Source organism: Balaenoptera ricei, chromosome 7 (genome assembly GCF_028023285.1).
Source record: "Balaenoptera ricei isolate mBalRic1 chromosome 7, mBalRic1.hap2, whole genome shotgun sequence".
NCBI lineage: Eukaryota > Metazoa > Chordata > Mammalia > Artiodactyla > Balaenopteridae > Balaenoptera > Balaenoptera ricei.
In genome coordinates this window covers 69861207-69886250 of record NC_082645.1, presented here as the reverse complement: position 1 = coordinate 69886250, position 25044 = coordinate 69861207, and the positions used below count along the sequence as shown (strand labels likewise).

General features: G+C 35.3%; 2 protein-coding genes across 4 annotated transcripts in view; one reads left to right on the top strand and one right to left on the bottom strand.

Moving 5' to 3' along the window:
- PDE1A (phosphodiesterase 1A) overlaps positions 1-12345 on the top strand; it is a 266843-nt gene extending 254498 nt beyond the window's left edge. Inside the window, exons 14-15 of one of the 3 annotated variants that reach the window (XM_059928274.1) lie at positions 6898-7014; positions 12158-12345. In XM_059928274.1, coding sequence (XP_059784257.1) covers positions 6898-6971 — 74 coding nt within the window. In that variant the 3' untranslated portion in view covers positions 6972-7014; positions 12158-12345. Of the gene's footprint in view, positions 1-6897; positions 7015-7360; positions 7382-8938; positions 11447-12157 lie in introns of those variants that run through there. The other 2 variants (XM_059928273.1, XM_059928275.1) reach the window with 2 other exon arrangements.
- Positions 12346-19879: 7534 nt separating this feature from the next.
- Positions 19880-25044, bottom strand: part of PPP1R1C (protein phosphatase 1 regulatory inhibitor subunit 1C) — a 130393-nt gene continuing 125228 nt past the window's right edge. The window contains exons 5-6 of the mRNA XM_059927286.1: positions 20420-20510; positions 19880-20013 (exon numbers count right to left, since the gene is read on the bottom strand). Coding sequence (XP_059783269.1) covers positions 20446-20510 — 65 coding nt within the window. The 3' untranslated portion in view covers positions 19880-20013; positions 20420-20445. The remainder of the gene's footprint in view (positions 20014-20419; positions 20511-25044) is intronic.

Sequence of the window (25044 nt, the reverse complement as noted above, 5' to 3'; positions counted from 1 at the left end):
TAATAAGATTTTGAAATTTAAAGTTGTTTATGTATTGTATCCTTTTTAAAGGTTTTATGTAAAGATCTACAGTCTAAAATCTGATCACACCTTCTTCACGTCCATGTTTGGACCCATTTTAAAACACAAGAGCTCAGAACCTTATGGAAAATTGTAGGCCAGAGATTGTGGATAAGTGGGAAGATATATCATGTACATGCCTCATTGATTTTTCTTTCTGACATTATGAAAATTGAGCAATTTGAGAAATAATTTTCTGATAGTAGTAGCATTATGTTATAAAATCTCACGTTGAAAGTAGAACTTTCAACTATTTTTTTAACTTTCAAATTGAGTAGAATTGGTGACAAAGCAGTAAAATCAAGAATTGATCTTTTTAGTAGTTACCTAGAGCCACTAAACATGAATGATACTCTATTCTACATGTATAAGGGAGTGAGAATTAATGGCTTATGTTTAGAACAATAACCCTCAGGTTTTTTGCAGGATTATCTATCATTAAAACAAGTTCAGTTATGTTCAGTATTCTCCATTTAGGCACAAAAGTAGGTTTACATATTGACATACTTAAACATTTTTACTGAAAGCAATTGAAATCTTTTTTTTTCTTAATCTAGCTTTAAATAGAAAACCCAATTAACTAGAATACTAAAAGCAAAGCCAAAGTGTTTCTATCATTTTACAATTTTTTTCCAAGTTTTAACTTTTAAAACTAGTTTAGATTACCTAAAATTAGTACTCTTTATGTATTTTTTTGCTTATAAAAGATAAAGAAAATGTGAATTTTTGCTGCACTTCTCAGATTCAATTTTCATCCCATCTTTTCCCTGATTGAGAAAGTAGAGAAGACCCATACTGCCACTCACGTTAAATTGGTTCTAAGAACCAAATCTTAAAATTTCCACAACCATTCCCACCACTCTTTACAGCAGACAAAGTATGATTTGAGTGGCCTTCATTTCACTACCCTAGACCTTCTTTCTCCATTGCTACCCTCCCAACTTCCCTACCTTCAAAGACAATCAATGCCCTTACTTTCTCACCATCTCCCTGCCACCAGAGACTGCTTAAAAAAAGATCTGTGATTCAATCAGACAAATTCCATCTGAGAATAAGAGCATTTCAATAGGTGTGAGAGCTTTCCTCTAAAAGAATGACACTGAAGGAGAAACCATTACTTTAGTCAGTGGGCAGGAACTCTGAGTCAAGTTTTTGCAACTGGGCTTCACTTCCTTCTTGGCGCATCTTTTTCTTTCCAATCTGCTGCCTTTGCTCATATTCCATTCCGCTCTTCCATCTCACCTCCTCACTCCCCTCATCAGGAGAATATTCCTATCCTCATGCCACCAAAACACATACATCCTATAGACCCAGTTTTACACTGAACTCTTTTAAGAAGACATCTCACTACCTCTCTTCATTGTTTAAACTCTAGTTTCTATGGAACTTTAAGACTTCTGGCTGTTTAATGTGCTTTTTACTCCCCAAATGGAGTGAAATGTTACAGAATGGCAGATGAATATACATAGAGATCGTGCATTCATTTTCCACAGATCACCTTTGATCATCTCTGTGCAGAACTCACCACATCTTTAGGTGCTTAATACATGCGTATTGGGATTCATTCACATTGCTAACGTGAATCGGTGTGTTTTGTACTGCTTTAGTTGACCAAAAAATAATCTGGCCATTTCTTGATTTGTATCTTATATAACACTTTATGAAATAAGGCATTACTTCCTCTAACTTTACAGGGTTGAAACTAGCACATTTGGAAAGAGGTGGAATTTTTCTTCAGTAGCCTCACCTCTTTTTTTCTTCTCATCTCTCTTGGTATTTAGTGTTCACTCCTTCCTTTGCTTACTGTTATCTTCATGCACACAGCAAAATTTATTCTCAGGCAGAAAATACACAACAGATTCCTCTCGAGAGGCATTTAAATGAAGAGTATTTTCTCCTGATGTGAAGATTTCTTATTCCCAACCTACAAGGCAAATCATATTATACAGATGTCAAAACACCGTTTAGAATCAGAAGCTCCAATTTATCCGACATTACGTTTCTCCAGTGACTATAACTTTCAATCCTAGATCATCAATTCTTTCTAGTTATTGGCAACATAAGCTACACAAATGGACCAAAAATAGAACTGAATCAACCTAGACAGATCTGCCTGTGTGAGGAAATACTGCTATACATAGCAAAGGTAATGTTTTTCTTATGAAGAAATGATAATGCAGTATAACTCAGAACTAGTATTTCTGCTGAAAAGACTACACAAACCAATTTTTGCCAAGTATTTTTCAAACACTATTTGCTGCTTCTACTAAATATGGAAAATTAACTGGAGTATTTTTTAAGGGATAATATGGGGGTCTGTCTCCCAAACTCTCCCAGGCCATGGTGCCTTGGAGTAGTCAGTCATTCCTTCTGACCATGTGTTCCTCATTTCTAAAATGGAAATTATGGTGATAGTTTTACTACTCCATGCAGGGATTGTTGGGTCAGATAAGTGAGAAATGTATGAGGGCAAATATAAACCATTAAATTAAATCAATTATTGTGTTTATAGAAGAAATTATCTTTTTGTTAATTATGAATTCTACATGTTAGGAAAACACAACAAGCACATCAAATCGTATATCTTGGATATTACTATTTAGGACAAAACTAATCTTTGAAAAGAGAATAGATTTAAAGTTGTGTGAAGAAAAATATTAGTAACTAATAGAATAAATGGCATATAGATATGGCAGGAATGGTGAAGATGGTATGCAAATAATTGTAGTTTGGGAAATGGTGAAGCTAGAGGGCAAGATTCTGGTTGGACTTTGTCAGAGAGATTCAGCCACTAGACAGCCTTGAAACCTTGGGCAGATGACTTAACCTACGTATCAGTTTCTACACTTTGCCGTGAAGATTCAGGTAATTAAGATAAGTGAAGCACTTAAAATGGTGCCCGCCACCTAGCAGTTGTTCACAAAGTGTTATTACTGATATATTTTCAATTGTATAATAATTTATCCTAGCAGATTATTTTTTAAATACTAGTTCAACAAGACCATAACTGGACAGCTGGAGTCTCTAATACCCAGCTGATCGTGTGCCTTACATTATTCCCTGCAAGTATTATTTATATCATCTACAAAGCTAACATACTATGATTCTAATATAATAATAGTGAGCTCAAATTGCAGGCTAAGATTTAGATTAGCTAAATTTAAAGGATTTCTGTTTATTTGTGTAGATCTGCCCCTCCTATGACCTCTATCCCCTCCTTGCACCCCTCTGATTTTACACTGTGTTTATAAAGCAAAAACCATATTTCCATCATTTTACAAATTACTTTTTTCAAATTTCAACATTTAGATGAACACCTAAAAGCTCTTTGAGATGAACAGAATTATCCAAGTTTCCCTACTTTCGCTGCCTTTTTCCTGGCTATCAACCAAGCTTCTATGCACCTGCTTTGAACAAACCCATTGCATTCATTCCTAAGGTGTAGCTTCCTATGTATGGGAACTTGCAAATCTCTTCAGTAAAATGAAATTCCTAGGTCACTATGGGTCTTGTTGAAATAATAGTGACTTAAAAGCCAATAATTTTTACTTCAGGTTATCTATTTGTGATCTACACTGAAGGAAATCACTTGATTATTCTGGGCCTGTTTCTTACCCATAAAATAAAGTTAGGCTAGATCAAAGGTTTTAACCCAGGTTGTATAGATAGAGCCTGTACACTTGGAGAGTGATTTTTTTTACTAACCTTTAACTAAAATTTAGTATTTCCTTCATGTGCCGGCAAAAATACACAGAGTAACATTTGGGGTATTTGTGTTTGTCACCAATAGAAATCATCAATATTTTCATAACATATTTAAATTCATGGGGATACCTTGAAGTATTATTTGATATTATTATTTCAAAATTACTCAGCTGACAGACCTGCAGCTAGACCTTGTTATTTAACTCATTGATAAAGAAGCACATATATTACTGTTTAACATGTTAAGGATTATTTTAAGATGTGGATAATTGTATTTTAATAAAAATGAAGTCCCTTGTAATCCCATGTATTTCATTTCATTTATTTATGAATTTTACTTTAAGGAGGTCATAGGTTTCATCAGACTAAAAGAGGAGACTCTGATTCAAAAATGTTTGGAACCTTGGATTATAGAGATGCTTCTCAAGAAGGTCTTTTACACAGACCACTCTTGGGTCGTGAAGATTATCTAAGATGATCTGTAATGAATTGAAAAATGCAAATCCGTTCTTCTTTTCTGTCAGAATGATATATCAGAATGATATGGCTTTCTTTTTTTATTAAAGCCTAAGCGTTACTTTCAAGTAACCCTTCCAAGTAACCCTTTTTTATGAAAGCCTAAGGGTTACTTCCAAGTAATCCAAGTTAGTTGTAAAGGCTTCTACAACTAAAGATTTATTAACTAAAAGTAATGTGATTTGAATTTGAATTTGCTAATTCAGTATTTTCCTAAGCATTCTGGCTGCCATGCGATTGATTGGCAATGTTGTGTACCTGCCCCTGAAAACACCTGGAATTTTACAGTTTCAAAGAATATATATTTTTTCCAGTGCTACAAAAATCTTGTCTTGAGTTGGTCATAGTTTTAAATTGCTACTTTTCTAATTGCATGTATGGAATTACTCTTGGATGTAGTCTACGTAACATTTAAGGATTTGTTTTTTGTAATTGTTGCATTTTAACCATTTGCTATTTTGCTCCTCTTCCACTGTTTTGTTATTGGTGAGTTCTTTATCCACTAGAAGTAAGAGCATTCGATTATTGGTAAAGCTCAGTGTCCTTTGTCCATTGTAAAAGATTCTCAAAAATTTTGAGAAACAGAGAATTAATTACTTATATTCCTTTCTTTCTAATTGAATCTATTTTTTTCCACTCTGTTCTGTTCTGTTCTATTCTAGTCTATTTTGTTCTGTTATAATCTAGTTATAAGTAACACGATATTAAATCAGAAGTTTAAGCCAAGACTAGATGATAAATGTCAGAAACAAATTGACCTGGGAAGCAGAAATTTCACAGACGATCCAAAAGTCAATAATAGGATGCTTGTAACCTTCGCCCAATTCAAACAATTGAAAGGGCCAGGTTGTTGATGGTTAGAATAGGATTTGTGAGGAAGATTTCTTTAATGAGTTCTCTGCTATTGGGAAAGATGTAGAAATGCTTCCCTCTTCACCTCAGATCAAAGGAAGATAGCTTCACCCTTGGAGAGCTTGAAGTTAGGGGTATATTGGGAATGGAATCTAGTTCTTATGTGAGAGGTCTAAAAGGTTAGAAGGTGACAGATAAGCCGAAGGAGAGGAAGCTGTATAGGTTTCAGCCTTTTCTCAAGTAATTTATAGGAATAAAGGCCTAGTGAATGTTCCATGTGAACCAAGTGTAACCTACCTATATTTGTAAGCATGACAGGACCTCAGGAAACAGAAGCTGGAGATGTACCAACAAATTTCCAGGGGCTGTGGACCTTGTAAAGGAACCAGAGTTTCATATGTCCATACCAAGGGTGTGCGAAGTCTCCAGCCATGGTCTTGGCAAGAGGTCCCTGGAGAGCCCATGAATGTGCTCACAGAATAGAGTCAGCTCTAAACACCTGCCTGGTCTAGTGAGTGCAAAGCCATCCTACAGTAGTACTAGTCAAAGAGGAACTTTGCTGCTATTCTTAGTCTTCTTCTCTCCCTTGCTCCAGCTCAGGAGTCCAAGGTAGCCAGTTGAGGGAGGGCAAACAAGAAGTGAAAGAAACATCAATCATGCCCTCCCCCCATCACCACCCTTTCTAAGCTCTGCAACAAACCCAAGGTTGGGAAGAAATTTTATCTTTGTTTTAAGATTGATGTGTGTTATACGTGACCAGACCTAAGACACCGGCATTTTAATGTTATCACACGATGTTTTTATTATCTAAGAATGATTGGAAAAGTCCTGATACTCTCTGAAAGATTGAACTTGGGACAGAAGATAAGTTTCTCCCACTGAATATATTTTAAAGAGAAAGTAAGGGACAAAATAATTTTGCTTTGTGATAATACTCCCTAAGTTCTATATGTTCACTAATTTTATAATTATATAATTGTTGGAGAAATGATCTCAAAATCAAACTGCAAAGTTTAATTTTTAGTATATTTTCAATCAAATTTCAGATAGAGAGAACATTCTATCATATATGACTGTTTTCTGAAATATCAAGGTATTTTGAGTAATTGACTCAAAAATTAATTTCTGCTCATTTTTTAACTTTCTTATATAATAAGACTCTTTTATCTGTATATTTTGCTTTACGTTTCTATTTTTGTTAGATTCTCTGCAACCTCTCTAGAAATGTTGGAACATTTTCCATGCTAATTTTTTTCAAGGTTTATATAGAAGCTGAATGATTCTAAGATTATAAATTCCAATAGTTTGTTTTGGCAGATGATGTCTTATCTTAAACATTACATTCTCTTATGCTCATTTGTTTTAAATTCATAGCAACTAAGCAATGTGTGGTAAAAGACACTGAACATCAGAGGGTTTGTTTAAAAGAATTTGTTTCAATTAAAAATATTTGGGGAAAACATGCATAATTTTTATGTTTGATTTAATGCAGATTTAAACATGTTTCATCTGTTTCCTTTCTGTATTCCCAGATTAAATTGCAACTTTACAAATTTGTATAACCACCAGAAGATGATTTGTTATACTCTATAAATCCACAGGCTGAAAAGAAAATGTCTGGTATCTTTGGAGAAATATGCCACAGATCCATTGTAAAATCCAGTCTTCAACACTTTCCTAATTGCTTTAGTTTCCTGACCTTATTAGGTTTTTTTCTCAGACCTATTTTGTTTTTGTTTATTTATTTGTTTGCTTATTTTTTAGGTGAGCCTGATCTTCATAAGAACTCAGAAGATCTAGTAAGTGCTGAAGAAAAACATGCTGAGACACATTCATAGGTTTGAAACAACTTAAAGGCTTCTGTCATTTTAAACATGAGAGGTAATTTTATTTTTTAGTTGAGAAATTTATTTCTGAAGTGGGTGGTTTGTAGAATATCATTAGAAACAAAGTTATCTTACTTAAATGTCCTCCTGGATTCTTCTTTTAAATCTCTATTTTCTGGAGCAAAACATTAACAGGTAAGCTTTAAATATTTAACTTTTAAATTTACCTTTTCAAAGGATTCTTGACTTATTCATCCATAAAAATTATATTTACTGAGGCCTTTTTGTCCTTTAAAAATAATAAGCTATATCCTATGGGGAGGTTTAATCCTGGTTTCTTCCACTATTCCATAAAAGAAATATGAATGTTTTATACCAATTTCCTTTTCTACATCATGTAGGAAATATGAATGTTTACACTGAGTGATAATAACAAAGCAAGTACATATTATGAAACAACATCAATATTTGCTAAAATCCGTGGACATTTGCATCAATGATTCCCTTTTTAAAAATTCAGCTTCTACAACTTAAGTGTCCATCAACAGATGAATGGATAAAGAAGATGTGGCACATATATACAATGGAATATAACTCAGCCATAAAAAGAAACGAAATTGAGTTATTTGTAGTGAGGTGGATGGACCTAGAGATTGTCATACAGAGTGAAGTAAGTCAGAAAGAGAAAAACAAATACCGTATGCTAACACATATATATGGAATCTTAAAAAAAAAAAATTGTTCTGAAGAACCCAGGGGCAGGATAGGAATAAAGACGCAGACGTAGAGAATGGACTTGGGGACACGGGGAGGGGGAAGGGTAAGCTGGGACGAAGTGAGAGAGAGGCATGGACATATATACACTACCAAATGTAAAATAGATAGCTAGTGGGAAGCAGCTGCATAGCACAGGGAGATCAGCTCGGTGCTTTGTGTCCACCTAGAGGGGTGGGATAGGGAGGGTGGGAGGGAGACCCAAGAGGGAGGAGATATGGGGATATATGTATATGTATAGCTGATTCATTTTGTTATACAGCAGAAACTAACACACCATTGTAAAGCAATTATACTCCAATAAAGATGTTTAAAAAAAAAATTCAGCTTCTAGGGCTCACCTTTGATCTACCAAATTACCAACTCTGGGAGTGATGCCTTAGGAATCGAATTTTTAATAATTCAGTCTATTGCTATTTCTGTACACTAAATTTGAGAACCATTGTCTTGGACCAACAGAGAAGGTGCAGGCAGTTAGAAGGGAGTTAGAAGGGAGGAATGTGTTTCTTATAGTAGAGATGTCTTAGTATCTCCTTAAAAAATATATAAAAATGAGTCCTGCTATCTTGTCCCTTGATGGTAGGGACAAGAGAAAATGCTGCAGGTACCACGTCAAGCCTTTGAGATACTATCAGTAGCTCCTTAAATGTTGTTTTAGATATGACACAGTTAAAATGTGATTAGCTTTTAAGATGATTCATTTCTCAGTATTCTTGAGTTAGTTGTAAGACTCTTTAATTGATAATAATAGTTTCATTAATAGCAACTATCAGTGTCAGGCACTGTGATGAACATCTCATACGTATTATCTCATTTAGTCCTATCAACAATTCCAGAGTTAGTGACTGTGATTACTATTTTACATAGGAATTGTAAATAGAAATCAAGCCATAAAGTTGATGGAAATTTTAAAAACCAGCTCTGTATTAAACAATTTAAAGATATTGTCTCATATTAGCTACAGCATTTTTTCTGCATACCCTCCACCCAAACTTTAAAGATACATATACACACACATGCACGCACGCACGCACACACAGAAGAGACAGGAAGAATCCCAACTGATATAAAGAATATCTATTATCTACTGACAAATCCCTTATTTTCACAAGCTATATAAAGTCCAACATGAAATTGCCATTCAGTGATTGATGCCTATATATGACTAAAACATGATCTTCATTTTCATTTGGATTTTATTTCAGGATAATGAGAACAGCACTAAAATATCCTAAATCCTCAATTTTCCACAAACCTATATTCTCCTCTTTCAACACACACTGGGAAACAGGCCATTTTATGGACTCATATAAGAGAAGAACATAAATTCTGAACTAGTAATTCTAACCAAATAAATACACTCAAAGTTGCTACCAGAGATTTTGGCCAGTGCTTCTGCCATTGCTCTTCCTCCACAATTTGGCCTTCTTCAATCAAGCCAGAGAAATTTTTAAGACAGAAGTTGGACAGTTTTAATTTTTCATCAGTTTGAACCCAGTTATTGCATAGGCAACTATGCAATATATGTGCAGAAGATGAGGCATTTTAAAATTTTACTTTCTTGCTTGTTTTATACAGAGTGGTGTAACTACAGTAAATTTTTCAAGATGTTAAGTAAAAGGAAAGCAAAAACAAAATTATAGAAAAATATTTTTGCAGCTCTGAGGCTATTTAGATTGTCCTTGTTATTTTAAATACATGGGAACAAAGTGAGAGCCGGGGCTGCTCAGAAGCTGTGGTTGAAGTCCTATGACAACAATGGAGCATCAGAGCCCTGGCTCTGTGACCTGATGAACTCTTCATTGTAACTCTCAAGCTGGGAAACCACAGTGAAACCTGCCCCTGAAAGCAGTGGACCAGCCTGCATCCATCCCTGTGATTTCAAAGCACTAATGCATCACCTACATGGGTGTCATCACAATGCAAGTCACACACTACCTACGATCCAAGATGACAAGAACCTCCACCCATTGTTGGAGACAGACACTAGAACTGAGAATGGAATTTGCCTTCTGGGGTGTTGATCCCATCAGGATGTAAGAAAATATATCACAGGCCAAGGGATAAGTGACAAGAAGTGTGTGTGCGTGCGTGTCTGTGTGTGTATTCAAAAATGTCTATGAAAATGGAATCCCACACTTTTCTGTACAGATAATGTTATTTGACGTGAGTTTATAATTTTACCACACAGAAACAAACTGCAACCCTTGGAGACTCTGCTTCCTTGTCATGTTTTGCCTGAGCATGTGCAGAGCCTTGCCTTTGCTCCAAACTGAAGAGCTACCTTTATTTATTATTAGCTGACAAGAAAGGTCAAGCACAAGTAGGTGTTGTAACTTTTCACTGTACAAACTCTTCAATGATTGTGAGACTAAACAAATTTGTCTTTGTGAATGGTAGAATTGGGTGGAAAAAATTAAGGGTAGCCATCAATTAAAGAATAAAGTGAAGGTGGGTTGTCCATTCTAATGAGTTTTCTGTTGCACATGCTTCTTCCCTGGGTTCCACAATGCTAAGCAATATTTTAGAAATGGATGCAATCACAAGCTTTTAAGTCTAAGTAGTGGGATTTTAGAACTCACAACTTAGATCTCTTTTCATGTGTAAGCCATATTCTATATGCATATTAGGTATGCATTTTAATTTAAGATATATTTGTGCATAGACTGTGTATAAGATGCTTTTAAATGTTCTGTGAATAAGTTCCTTAGATTTTGTTTCACCTGAAGCATATGTAGAACACAGCTAAATAATTGAATTGTATCATAGACATTATAATGCAATTGATATTTTAAATGTAAGCAGTAAAGATTGATCTATAATGATGTGTTGGGGGAAATTTATAGATATGTACATCATGGTGACTTTTTGTCCTACAATGGATTTCTTATTTCTATTTATGGAGAAACTACAACTACTGCTTTTAATGTCTTTTTTAAGGTAGCTATTTACAAGCTAGAAAATATTCTGCATTTAAGATTAGAATATGACTGTCAGGGAAGTCTAATTACTATTGTTCCTATTTGAGCCAGGTGTCTCTCAGTAAAGCTATAGAGTCTCTCAACAGAGAAATAAATTGAAACACTGCTTCTTAATTGTCATAAGAAACATGTCCACTTTGTTCCTATTAATACTTTAAGATATATAGACTATTACTAAAAAAATAGAGGAATATAATGAAGTCATTATTTTCTGTATATGGGGTTTAACCTAATTTTCCAGGTTATGTAATTTATAAAGCGCTGTGACAGAACTTCCAGGGGAGTGGAGAAAACTCGCTCCATCTCTTCAGAAGAGTTGTCACGCTATTGATGCACTTTTTTTTCCCTAATCTCCCTCCCTCACTCCCTCTTTTGCTCCTTCTCCTCCCTTCTCTCCTGCTCTCCTTTGTATCATCCTTATTCCTTCCTTCCTCTCTCTCTCTAAGACAGGCACTAACTCATGTTAATTAGCGGGAAGTCAGAGCAGAGGGTACCAGTGCCCATCCCTGCTGCCAACATCAATGTTGAATCCATCCTAAAGAGAGGGATGGATGAATTCGGCTGCTGAGCCTTAAATGGCCTGCTTTGCATTTGTATCCTCAGCTACTCAACATATATCTAACAATTTCATATGCCTTTTTATTTAGCTGGTATCTCTTTTATTTAATTTCTAACATGACAAGCTACAATTCTTGTGTTTTTATTCTGCTGTAATTCTCTGTATTTCCTATTGTATATGATTGTTAAATAAATCATACTTGAGGGAAAATATCATGAACCATTTGGTGCCTGATGTAATTCAATTTGGTGGGGCATTGAAAAGTTGGCAAAATCAGGGAAAACCAGGAGTACACCATCTTGAAAGTTGATATGAGTTCAATCAGAAAGTGATTTTTGCTCTATGAAAGAAATGTTCACTGAGCATTTATTATTGCACCTATTATTTGCATACTCCTGGCTAGATGCATGGCACATATAGGATTCTGGAAACCTGAATCTTTCCTCTAGAAATTTCCTATTTTATAAAGGAGATAATCTATACACATGAATAACTAAAATGCCACATATGAAAGTAACCAGGTGCAAGTAAAATGCACCTCCGGGTATTAAAGGAGGTAAAACCTGCCTCCATCTTCAGGGCTTCCAAGAAGACTTCTTGGAATGGATGGCACATGAGTTGATGTTTCAGTAACAAATAATAAACAAAAGCTCATATTCATTGCCTATTTTCTATGTACAGGCTCCAGGTAAACACTTAACAAATATTATCTCTAATCCTCAATAATCCAGCAAAGTGGGTATCAATATGAGTAAGGAAACGAAGTCTCAGAGAAAGAGCCTTGTCTAAAGCCATGTGGGTCTCAAGCTGCAGATTCCAGACTGGAATTGGTCCTAGAACGCTGACACCAAAGACCTCTTTTTCTTTCTACTACATCTGTGTAGGATGGGACAGAAGCGCAGTGGAAAGGACAGCTCTGTGGAGAAGGACAATGTGAATAAGGTAATACCAGAGAATAATAAAGAAGCAAAGAGTGTCAAGTCAAGGTGAAGACCTAGAGAGTTTTAATTAACGGAATTAAGAGTAATCGGCACAATATTGTCACCTCTCAGGCTGTGTCTCTGTGATGCTAAAGCATCTGATGAAAATGTAAAAATTTATCTAGTCAGCAGATACATGACACTTAACTGAACTTTTTACTTTAAATGTGATTCCATGATAAGTTTTCACCTAATATCAAAAAGCTTTCAAAAGCCATATTTTAATTTTGAAAATAATTTAATTTTGTTTAATGTAGATATAAAACACATATTTCCTTTGGAAGCTACGTTAAGCCTTGTGTCTTCTGTTTAATTGCTTTCCTAAATATCACAAAGTTTATCCATCCTTTAGTACAAGCCTTAAACTACAATGAAAACATACATTTTAGTGTCAAAAAACAAACACCTAATGATGTCCCACATTACATACATGCAATTTCTTTGGAGGGAGTTCCAAACACTTAAGATACAAATCCCATGTATGGACCAACATGTATATTTAAAGCTCTTTTGGGGGCTATTTGTCCTTTAGTAACATTAATAAATTTCTAGGTTATTTCCTTACCAGTTGTGATGGTTGGAGAGCTTCCTTTGCATCTCAAGCTGATATGTTTTTATCTCTGATAATTAAAGATTCAATTATTTAGTTCTTATTACAGTCTTACTACTGCATTACATTATTTTCTGACATTATCTCTTTTACTCCCTGTAACTAACTGCTCTTTGAGGATTTGTTATCCCCATCTATAGGTGAGAAACCATGGCAGAAGAAGGTAAATAATTTGTGTAAGATCACACAGCTATTAAGCTGAGGACCCTGGATTCGAAGTCGGAGTGTGGCTCCCCAAACCACTAGATAGACTGTCCCTGGCCACTGTGGGAGGATCAGTCCTGTCTTCTCCACCCACTGTATCCATTATCTTCCTTTTCTAACCTTTATTCCATCCTACGCTTTATTCTCTATCCAGGCACTTGTCCCTAAAAACTACCACTCTGAGAGGACAGAATTTCCAGTGACAAACTGCAGGGGCAAGTGTGCTTTGGTGACCAATTAAATCATGTATTACAGCAGAAAAGGTGCCTTTGATTTCTGTGGATGGAGGAATTATTTCCCATGCTTAATATGTGACCTTAAAAGTTTGCTTTTCAAATAACCACTGGTGTTCAGTCTAGAACTTTGCTACTGAAAGTGTGGTCCCTACTTGGGAACGTCTTAGAAATGAAGAATCTCAGGCTCCATCCAGAACTTTTGAACTGGAATTGGCCCTTTAAGAAGATAACTGGTTGATTTCTATACATATCACTGTTCTATGAAATAATTAAATATTATGGAGATAATCCGAAACACCCACTAAACACTTAGAGATTAGGTTTTTTCCTCTACACTAGACAAGAGCTCCAGAGTTCATGCTTTCAACACTGTCCTACTCCCTCAAAACTAAACCAAACCAAACCCCAAGAAATTGCTGAACTGGACACAGTCTATGATTTCTCCAGTTGTTGAGAACCTTGCTATGGCATAGCATTTGGGTCAACTGAAAGTTAAGTTATATTGTTTCTATAAGCATTAAAGACCCATTTCCTTTTTTCTGCTCAAAGAGCATTGCGTGGTTTAGATCTTTACCATCTCACTTGTGTTCCACATTTGGCTTCTCTGCTTCCAGCTCTTTTCACTTTTTCTTTTCTGCATACTGTTATTATATTAAATATCCTTAATTCATTCTTTGGACCTATCACTCTTCTTCTCAAAAACAGTTTCTCCCTGTCTACACCAGGGGTCAGTAAACCTTTTCTATAAAGAATCAGGAAGTAGATATTTCAGGTTTTGCAGGCCACATTGCATCACTCTCTCTCCTCTCCTTCTTTTCGTCCACCTCCTTCTTCCTCTTCATTTTCTTCTTCTTTTCTTTTTTTTACAACTCTGTAAAAATGTAAAAGCCAGACATAAAAACAATGTAAAAGCCATTCTTAACTTGGGGGATGGGAGTGGCACACAAAAACAGGCCATCTGGCAGATTTGGCCCGTGGCCCGACACCTGTTTCCTTTTCAGATCAAGGAGTTTGTACCCTAGCATGAAAGAGAGAGGTTGCTAGTGCAAGTGGCCGTCATCGCTAGGAGCTCTAGCTTCCCCAGGGCCTGTGTAGCTACCCTGAGGATAAGGGAGATGATGATTTCCAGTACCCCTGTCCCCCATTCACTGCCCACAGAGCAGTTTAGCAAGGCTGACTACAGCACTGGTTCTCAACCTTTAGCAGGCATCAACATCACTTGGAGGGTCTGTTAAACTGCAGATGCTAAGCCCCACCTCTCAGAGATTCTGATGCGATAAGTCCGGGGTAGAGCCTGAAGCGATGCTGATTCTATTGGACTGGGGATCTCACTTTGAGAACCACTGGCCTACATGTGAGTAAGGTTTAAACCCTTTAGCATAATACTCAAAGCCCTTCACAGTCTAACCCCAGCTATCTTTTTTGCCGTAGCTTTCACTACACCACTCACTACTCCTGGATCTCTGCTATGCCTCTGCACAGGACGCCTCCTCTGCTTGGATCTTGCTGCTCCCTTTGCCATCTTTACCTGTCACTGTCTCCCCTTCCTCCAAGGACCTGAGCACATGCCAGCTCTCCCAGAAAGCCTCTTCACATCACTCTGGTCAGAACTCTCAGATCCTCTTTTCTGGATGAACACATCTCATACCCCTCCATGCTGGAACCTTGCAGCTCCCCACGTCATACGTTTGCTGCCAGATTTTAAGGTAAAGAAGCACTTAGCCTTACACATAGTAGGTACTCAGTAAATATTTGTTGAATAAATGAATATGAATAAATAAATGAAGGCAGGAAGGAAAAGTTTATTCTTGTTTGTCCTAAATGTTTGATATATGATTGAGTTAATCGTTTCAGAGAACATCTCTAGTTAATTCAATCAAAATGAGACTCACTTTTCAAGCACTTTAGATCTACATAATTCCAAGAAACCATTTGTGTTTTTTCTCAGAGCAGACAAATGGGGAGTGCATCAATTCTTAATTAATTCTTAATAGCATGATAAAAGCAAACCTGAATTATACGAGAAAAACATTAAGGTCTCCCCATCTGTCTCATGTCTACCCTTGGAAGATGGGTCTGCTGGTGCAGAGATATATTAACTGTAACTAATCTTACCTTACCAACTTTGCTAAGGAGAAAAGCTCACATTTCCTGGTTGACTTCCTATAGCCTTGATGATTAATAGTGGGGACCATACAAGCTTTGGAGCAACAATGACCTCAGTTGTCCTTGGTAGTTGGTAGTTGTTAAGCTTAACCTAACCTCTCACCACAAAGACTGATAGAGTGATAAAATAATAATGAAGAATATTTAAAGGATCTAGACAGTACTTGACGCATTGTTGGTTCTCAGTTAACATAAGTTAACAATATTATTTTATATTTTATATTTATATTTTATATTTATCCAGATGCTGTTATTTCTCGTTGAGTTCTTCTGTGGAAGACCTGAGGCAAGAAATATCTCACCCAAGGACTGAATTTGGCCCTTAGTTCAGTTTCAGACTTTGTTGGTAATGGTTTCTGTGATCTTGGACAAGCCTCAATTTTCTCACCTATGAAATGGAGATAGTAAGAGTACCTATTTTATAGGATTATTAGAATGATTAAATGAAATGGCCCATGTAAGGTGCTGAGAATATTGACTGACACATTGGAAAAACTGAAATAGTATGAACTATAAAAATAAGAATCTACCAGGAGCTCCACCTTCTTCCTTTAAAATTAACTCATGCTTATTGTTGCACGGTTTTGACTTTGGTAGCAATATCCTAAAGTCCACATGATGGGGAGGTTGTCCCATGTAAAGAGTAGTCCAGCTGTTTTATAACAGAGATCATATCATTGACTTCAGCATTTATGTCCTTGCTTTAGAAAGACAAAACTACATATAGATATAGATATATTGAAATACATATCGATATGTATGATATATATAGAGAGACAGATAGCTATATTGATATATATGTAGACATTCGATTTTAGGGAAATTTTTTAAATGCAAATATTAAAAAGAAAAATATTAGCATAAAGATAAAATAACAATAACCTCTAGACTTCCTGGATGACATGTTAAAACACATGATTAGACAACCCAGGTGCACTTAGAAGCAACAATAGCAGTTTCTCAAAAAAATAAATAAAACAACAACAACAACAACAACAAAAACTGCAGGCACACACCCCAGCAAACCCCAACATTTCACAGAGTCCTCATTAGCAAAATAAAAAAGCCTTCCTTTGGCAGAAACAAAAACAGAGAGGAACTTTGATAATGTGGAAACCGTGTGAGAAGAGCAGATGCATGTGGTAAGTCAGATGCCATCTAGAAGCCAAGTGGGTCGACATTGAAACAGTAATCTTCCAAGCCACCAGAGACAAGAGGGCTGCTAGAAATAACCCTGGTGCAAAAGGCACATTCAGATGGAGATGACTTGGCAGCCGTGGGCAGGAACTTATTAAGAGCAAGTTGTGTGGCCAGGGATGGGGAGAGAGAAGGAGCTGGCCTCGCCTTTTCCTGGGGCTCTCTCCCTCCGGCTCCTTTCTCTTTCCATCTCCCCTGGCGCCATAGCCCTTCACCTTTCCGTTGAGATAGCCTCTCTTTCTTTCTTTCGTCTAGTTTGTTCTAGCTTTCCCACCTAGCTTTCCCTTAATAGAAAATAACATGGAAATGATAACATAGGGATGTATTTATTTTAAAAAGTTTTAATTCTCTGTGCTTAATAGCAAATGGGTTAAATCTCTTCTCGCTCTTTAAAAAAAAGTTTCCTTTTTTATTTCAGTATGGTTACATTATATATATGTACATATATATTTGTACACATATACATATTTTATATACATACATATAGATTCTCCACACACATATACCTCAATAGAAAAAAATTTTGACTCCACATTACACAATGAAAAAAAGATTTTTATGATTTAAGTAAAAATTTATTGATTTTGACAATTGTATTTTTCTCAAAATATTGCATTAAATTATTTTATACCAATACAGCTTTTGGTGGTTTATGATGATAATGTCTAATTTTTAATACTTTTCTGCCCATATTATGAAAAAAAATTTTTTTTAATTTCATTTAGATATCAACCAGTTCCAATAAACTACTTCCTATGAAAACTTCATTTATACTGACAATGAAAATGGATAGCTCAAGGTTAGTATCATACAGAAGTCCAGGGTAACTATACTAGTATAGCATGGTTAGTAGTAGTGTAATGAGTAATATAATTCCTATCTTAGTCATAATTGGCCTTCATGTCAAAGTTTAATCTTTAGACTGTTGAGTGTTTTCAAAAGCAAATAAAGGACCCACATAATGTTTAAAACACTGGACAAATATATCAAATAAGTGACAATTTCAAAATAGGAAATCTATGTCCCATTAGGGCAAAAGAAGAAAGTGAGAGCAACATCTGGTAACGTAATTAGTACGATTAGGGAAACACATCCACAGGATTTACTCTGCAGGGGAAATGTAATGGGAAACCACCCATTTACTGCAATGCCGTGGCAAGTGCTAGCCTCTAAAATATAAAGAAGAGAGAGAAGATATTCTCCTATAATTCTTTAAGAGATGTTCAACCATCTCCAAGTAATTTTTGTAAAGTTCTTATTGTTCCACTGCTTTGATTCATACAAAGCCATGTTATACCTTTGCTACTGTAGCTGTACTGTGACGGAGGAAAGTTATTCTCACCTCTTAGGGCTCCTGGTTGGGTCTAAAAATTAAACTGACAGAGGCAGATTAATAGGAAATAAGTATGCAAATGTATTTAATATAAGTTTTACATGACACAGGAATCTTCATAAGGAAATGAAGATCCGAAGAAACAGATCTGAGTGTCTTTGTGCTAGTATTGATGAAGTATGGACAGCTGTGGAGGAATATGACAGGTTAAGGAGTATAAGGTAAGTATAGTAAACTGGGGGAAACCTAGCAAGGCCTCTTTGTTTGGATTCTTCTCAGTCCCTTTGTCTTCAGAGACAAAGATGCTCTTTTCCTCCCAGTATAGGGAGGACACCTTTCATGTGAGGGTTTTATAGCCTGTTTCAGTGGAGAAGGACAGTGGGAAGGTCACAGTGAGCCTCCCGCTTCTGTTTTCTCAAACTCCTCCAACTTAAAATATTCACTATGCCAACGTGCCATATTTTGGAGTAGCGTGTCCTGAATCCCATCACTACTTTTGAGAAAAAAAGATTTTTAAATTCCAGGGAAACTCATTCCTCAGTTAGCTTGAGGAGAGTATCAGTTAGAATGTTCTCTTTGGTTCCTCCTTAAGCAGCATGTTGTTTTTTTAATACCATGATATATATAGTATATTCTGCAATTAAGCATTTAGGTCTGAGGTAATTATGCTCATTTACATTATTTTTACTTTCTCAGCAATACAAAATCTGGGAGATGGTACGTGAAAATTATCATTCCTCAAATTCTGGGGGTTGGGGAGTGCAGAGAAGATGAAAGGTAATAATAAAAAATAGCAATTTGTGAAATTATTTTTATTTTACAATTTATTAGAAATCAAGAAAAAGAAACAACTTAAAAAGATTGATGTCTTGCTCTCTAAGATATCATACATAAGATTGTCATAAATTTGGCAATTCTTTTTTTTTAAGATATTAAAGTTTATTTTAAATATAGATTTAAACATAGAAAAGATTTTTTAAATGAACCAAATACTTCAAAAAGAGTTTCAAATTTGATTTTTTATTGGCCATGGGTCATTTTAGTTTGAAGTCGATGCCAAAGAATTAAACTCAGATTCCTCTTCCCATCCAGCCTCATTAGCAAAATTATCCCCATGTGCTTCGTGTATGAAATGTAGAAAGCTTACTTCTAAGTGGATCTATAAAGCACTATAAGAAAACATAAAACCCTATTGTTCCTAAGGAGGATGTGCTTTTTCATCCTAAAAACTATTACAACTTCTCAAACAAATCATAAGCTAGTGGAAGAGTTTGTTGGCCTATGGGTTCATTTAGGGCCACTTTCTTTGGACTCTAGTTTCCTGATCCATGAAATGAATCCTACTTGTCATACATATTTAATGTGATTATTAGCTGAGAAACATAGGTGAGGCCACTTTATTAATTGTAAAGAACTAAACAAAGAGTTACTAGAAAGATGGCAACAATACTAGCCTTCTTGTTTTTATAACTCTAACATTTGAATCAGTAGTTGGTATGTAGTAGACTATCTATATATATGTATTTGTGGAACTAAATTGAATCAAGACCAATAGAATTTGAAAAAGAAACAAAGGAATAAAAAAAATACAATGGAATTTGAAAAGCAAGAAAGAAAACATATTTAAAAGCCTCCTTATTGTAAGAGAAAACTTGTATTCCAGAACTTAGAAAAACTAAAAATGAATCACTTAAAATTTACTCAAATTCAAGATCACACTTTTGGTTATAGAGAGAAATAAATTAAAATGAAAAGGAAGAATTTGGCAAATAGTGCAGCATCAATGATTAGCAAAAAAAAAAGAAGGAACAATTTCTGAAAAATATGTCAATATTTATGTATAACATATCTAAAGTGCTTCAGAAAGCAATCCTGGAGAAAGAAAATAACACATGATGATGGAGCTGGAGGTGATGGTGGTGATGGTATTAGTTTGTGTTGGTATTTTTCCAAGCTCAAGTAGGAACACAGCAATGACAAGTTAGCTTCTCTTTGTTATCAACTCATTTTTCACCTGGAGGAGAAAAAGAAAATAACTAACTACTTCAGAACACAGTGGAAACATTCCAGAGAATTTAATACCATGTCATGTAAATCTCTGCAAAGGGAAAAATCTGTTACAGCATCACTTAATGGCAACAAACTTGTATGCTTAGAGTAAATTATCCAATTAGTCATTTGCAGCAGGAAATTTTTCCTGGAAAGTTTTCCTTTTAAATCTTAAAACAAAAACAAACAAACAAAAAAAACTGATCACCATTTTTTAGATCATTTTCTAAGGATAAGTTGTAAAAGAAAACAATTGGTTACAATGCTAAGGTTGTTACCTACATGCATACTATACATGCATACATACGTGTATGAGTATTTCTAACTCAGTTTTGTTCTGTTGGCTGTCAGACAAGCATGCAAAGATACACCTTTTCTCTTCTGATTCCATCTTCCCTTAATGCTGCTGCTTTCTGTCTGTTCCCACCTCTTCTTCTCTCCTTTGCTGCTTGCCTGCAGTTCCTGAAAGAGTCAGAGGGAGAAACAAAGATCTTAGATTTAGAAGGAGCCTCACATGATCATTTGGTTATCCCTCCCCCATATCATTCTCCACATTTTACTGAATAGGAAACTGGGTCCAAGAGTAATTAAAGAACTTTCCCAGTGTCACACAGTTATGACAAAGAGGAAATGACACGCTCTGCTACATCACCTCTTTCTATTTCCTTCTAGGAGTTTATCACTATCTGAAATGATCTAATTCACTTATTAATTTACATATCTATTGACAGTCTTCAAATACTAGAATATTCATCCATGAATTTAAGGACCTTAACTATCTTGTTAACACCTGTGTCCTCAATACTTAATGTCTAGCATGTTATAGGCATTCATACATATTTATTGAATAATAAACTAGAATACTGGTTTCTTGTTTCCAATGTACACTTTTATAAACTACACCAAATTATCCCATGGAAAATAGTATAGAATAATTAGGATGTCTGACTTGTTCTAATTCACACAGCAGTGAAAAGATGCCCTCCATTATTTTCCTAAAGCTCTTCTTCCTCTGAAATTTAGTTCTTCAGAATGTTATGATAATAACATATAAAATCTAATAATTTAATTTCTTTAACAGATTTCACATTTCAGTAACATAGACATTTTTAATGATTAATATATCTGCTGGAGCTTTGAAGACTGGTTTTTGGAATCAAAGACTTGGAAAACTAAGGACATTTCTTCCCCATCCTCCTTCAGAGAAATCAAATGCTCAAAATTACATGTAAGCATAAACACTTTAATGTAGTTAGACATGCTTTTCTATTATCAGTTTGCACTTTACACTGTTTGCTTTTAGATGTGGGTAAAGAAACAGAGTTTTTAAATCAATACAATATAACTGGTTTATTTATGAATTCATAAACCCATATTGTGACTAAATAAACTCTGCAATACTTGCACTTAAGTTATTTGCTATGACAATACTCCATACCGGTGTTTCCAAAACTTCACTCAATGGTGTATCACTTTTGTGATTTTGAGGTACCACTTCTACTATGGTTATTTAACATTTTTTAAAAAATTGATTTAAAATACACTAACACTTTAAGCTTGTCTCATCCTAAGCAACAATAACTTAGGGGTTGGTGATTATGTATCTTTTCTAATATATAATAGTATTTATAAATATAAAAATAAAATATAAACATAAAAATAATTTGTCCGTGGCTAACCTAAAATAATGTTTCCACAATATAGAAAGCATTGGTATAATTGAATTAAAATTTAAAATGGATGGTGTAAACTTTTTTAAGAACAGAAAATAGTCTTGAGAATTTTGTTTTTTATAAAGATGCTTACCTTGCACAACTCTGGGGCTACAAAATCACTGTTTAATAGAAAGAACTCTGACCTAGAATCCTGCTCTGCCCTTCTACACTCTCTGCTTCAGTTTCTCATATTTAGGGGGACAAAAAAAACACTCAGCTTGTTACTGACCAGGATTCTTGGCCTCCTTCATCAATAGAAATTGATCAGAGGCCAGACAAGAAATTCAGGCAAGGCTTTATTGGGCCACCTGCTGCAGCAGGGTGCAGCGAGAACAAACAACAGGTTCCCTTGCTTGCTGGCTACGGAGGGGGTCGGGCTTGTTCCTTATATGGAATGAGGGTAGGGGTGTGTCCAGGGGTCGGGCCAGAGGGGTGGCTTAGGTGTTTTGCCCACCCCTTAAGTGGTGTTGTGTGCAGGGGGCATGTGCAGTACCCCGCTTTTGCTCCAGGCTTTTCAAAAGTGGCAGTTGGGTTTTTTGGTCTCTTTGTATCTTTTGTTCAGAATTTGCCCCAACTGCCCATACATGCAGTTGTTTTTAGTCCCATACAGTTTCTTTGTATTTTGTTGCTGGAGGAGAGGTGTGTCCAGGTGCAGGCACTGCAGCAAAGGGTCCCAGGTCCCAGCCTGTCTCAAACTTATCCACCTGACTTAATCTTTCTCAGATTCAGCGTACACAATTGAAGAGATCCAAGAGCGAGTGGCCAGGATGATGAGAAAAGATTGGGAAGAACTGGTGATATTTTATCACAGAGAGGAGACCACTTAGGAGATGACATCAGAGTGTTCTTCAGTATCTGAACAGCTGTGCCATAGGAAAGGAGGTAAAGTATAGGAGGAGAGAGAGTTTAACACACAAAAGAACACTTAGAGCTCCTTGGCTGGGTTTGGGGTTCAGCTGGAGCTATTCAAGAATTAGAGAAGCAATCAATCACTTGTCTGTGCTGTTGGAGAGGATCATGAACTAGAGAAGGTTTGGATAGATAGTCTCAAGTCCTTTCTCATTCCAGTAATAATAATTGCACCAGTTATTAAATGCTCATTATGCTGGGCTAAGCATTTTATACGTCTTTTCTTGTTTAATTTTCACAATAATGCAATACGGGTAGGTATGATCGTACTCATTTTACAGACTGAGAGACTGAGTCTAAAAATTTGGTGGGTGTTGAATTCGAACCCAAGTCAGAGTGCCTCAAACCCCATCTACTAACTATAATATTATATTATAAATGTTGTCTGGAAAAGATAAAGGTTTGGTTTTGTTTTGTTTTGGTCAGAAACTCTCTTTGCCCATTCAGCCAAACTGAAGCCAAGTTGTCATCATGAAAAAAATTTTGTTGTAAACTGTAATTGTGTGAAAAGGAAACTGAAAAGCCATTATCTCAGCTGGTTTCCTTCAAATTTCTGAGAAAGTCAACACTTTTCCAAAGGAAAACTTATGCTTTTAATTGTGATCTCTGTGTTTTGAGAGTGGAGAACAGAATAAAAGAAACCAACATTTCTGAAGGAAAACGTACTCTTTTAATTTTCATCCCTTTTCATTTTTAAGAATGGAGAACAGGATAGAAGAATCCAGAAGCCATTGTGTTTATTTCCCCATGTGTTTTTTGCTGTTACAAAATCAGCAAAAGCTTTTGTTTCTTTTGTTTGTCTGAATCCTTTTGAAAAAACATTTATAAAAATGTCTGTTCATGGGAAGGGAAGGGCAATTTTATTTTTTAGGGCCTCAGGGTATCTCAAATAATCTCAAGGGGTATCGGGATGTTTTACAAACACAAATAATTCAAAATCACTTAAAACAAATATGTGTCTTAATCAGATTTTAAGTAGGGAGAAACTTAGAAAATCAAATAAACAGTCACAGCAGGTGGTCTAGAAACTCCAGAAATTTTTGGTGAAACTGGTTTAAAAAAACAAAACAAAACAAAAAAGGCCAGGGCAAGGAAGGGAGAAGAGAAAGGAAGGCAGGGAGGATGAGAGGAAGGAAAGAAGCAAAGAAGGAAGAAAGGAAAAAGGAAGGAAACTTGGAACAAGTACTCATACATACTTGAGATACTACTTATCAATGAGTTTTGCATTTATTTTCTTGGGGAAAATATACTAAAGGAAAATTACCATTATCTCTATTGTATTGGCTTATAGATTCACGCATTTCTTTTAATCTCTATATTATAAAACTCACAGTCAAAATTAAAAACAGTACTTTTACTTCTTTGAATCCTGATATTACGATCCCACAGTGGATTTTGCATTTGATTATCTTCTTCCTATCTTAATTTACCTCTTCATTGACTTTTGAGAAATCTTTTCATCTTTAGTTTTTTAATCCATGAAACATTTGAACTTCACTAATATCATTAATGTGGAAAGCAAATTGGGCATTCCTCCACCTCCACTAAATTATGTGGTGTAGATACTTTACATTGAAATGCAATAAATAATTGTTCAGGATGCCAGAACTTTGAATTATCAAAAGCCATATTCAGTAAATACATACGGTCTTGGAAAACCTTGCTTTGTACTGATGCTTATCTTCTCTGCCAGTTCTGTAGGGGAGAAATTATCTCTCCTTTATTTTCATAACACCCAGTAAAGTGCCTTCCTAGAGATGAACCAGTAAAAAATAGTTGTTGAATTAATGAATTCATGAATTAATGAAATTTCTTATCTTATGATAATAGGAGATTTATAAAATCTAATGATTCATTAAAATGCAATAGGAAACACCCCATATTTCCAGTAATAGCCAAAAATAAGTGACGGGAAATTTGGCATATTTTATTTTAGATTTATAATTTTTCTTTCTTAATAACTAGTGGAAATGATGGAAAATACATCTCTCACAGCTTAAAAAATGAAGAGAAATCTGTGGTTATTTAATCATTAGCGTGTTGTTGGTGGGAAAAAGATGTTTAATTCTAAAGAGTAATACATTTTGATCTTTTGAATCAAGAAATCTGGCATTTCTCCATCATTCTGAAATAAATACCATGTACCATTCCGTATACAGCAACAGGATAAATGCAGATCTTAAAAGTTTCATTAAACATTCCTCTGTAAGTTAAACCCAGACACACACTCATGTCTAAATGTATTTAATATTTATTTTTTACTTTTAAAGTGATGCTATTTACATTTGACATTAGAAGGCAAATCGTATCAGTAGGACATCAGGGATTAAGCTGGGCAGTATTAAAGTTAGAACACTCACATGCTTGCAAAT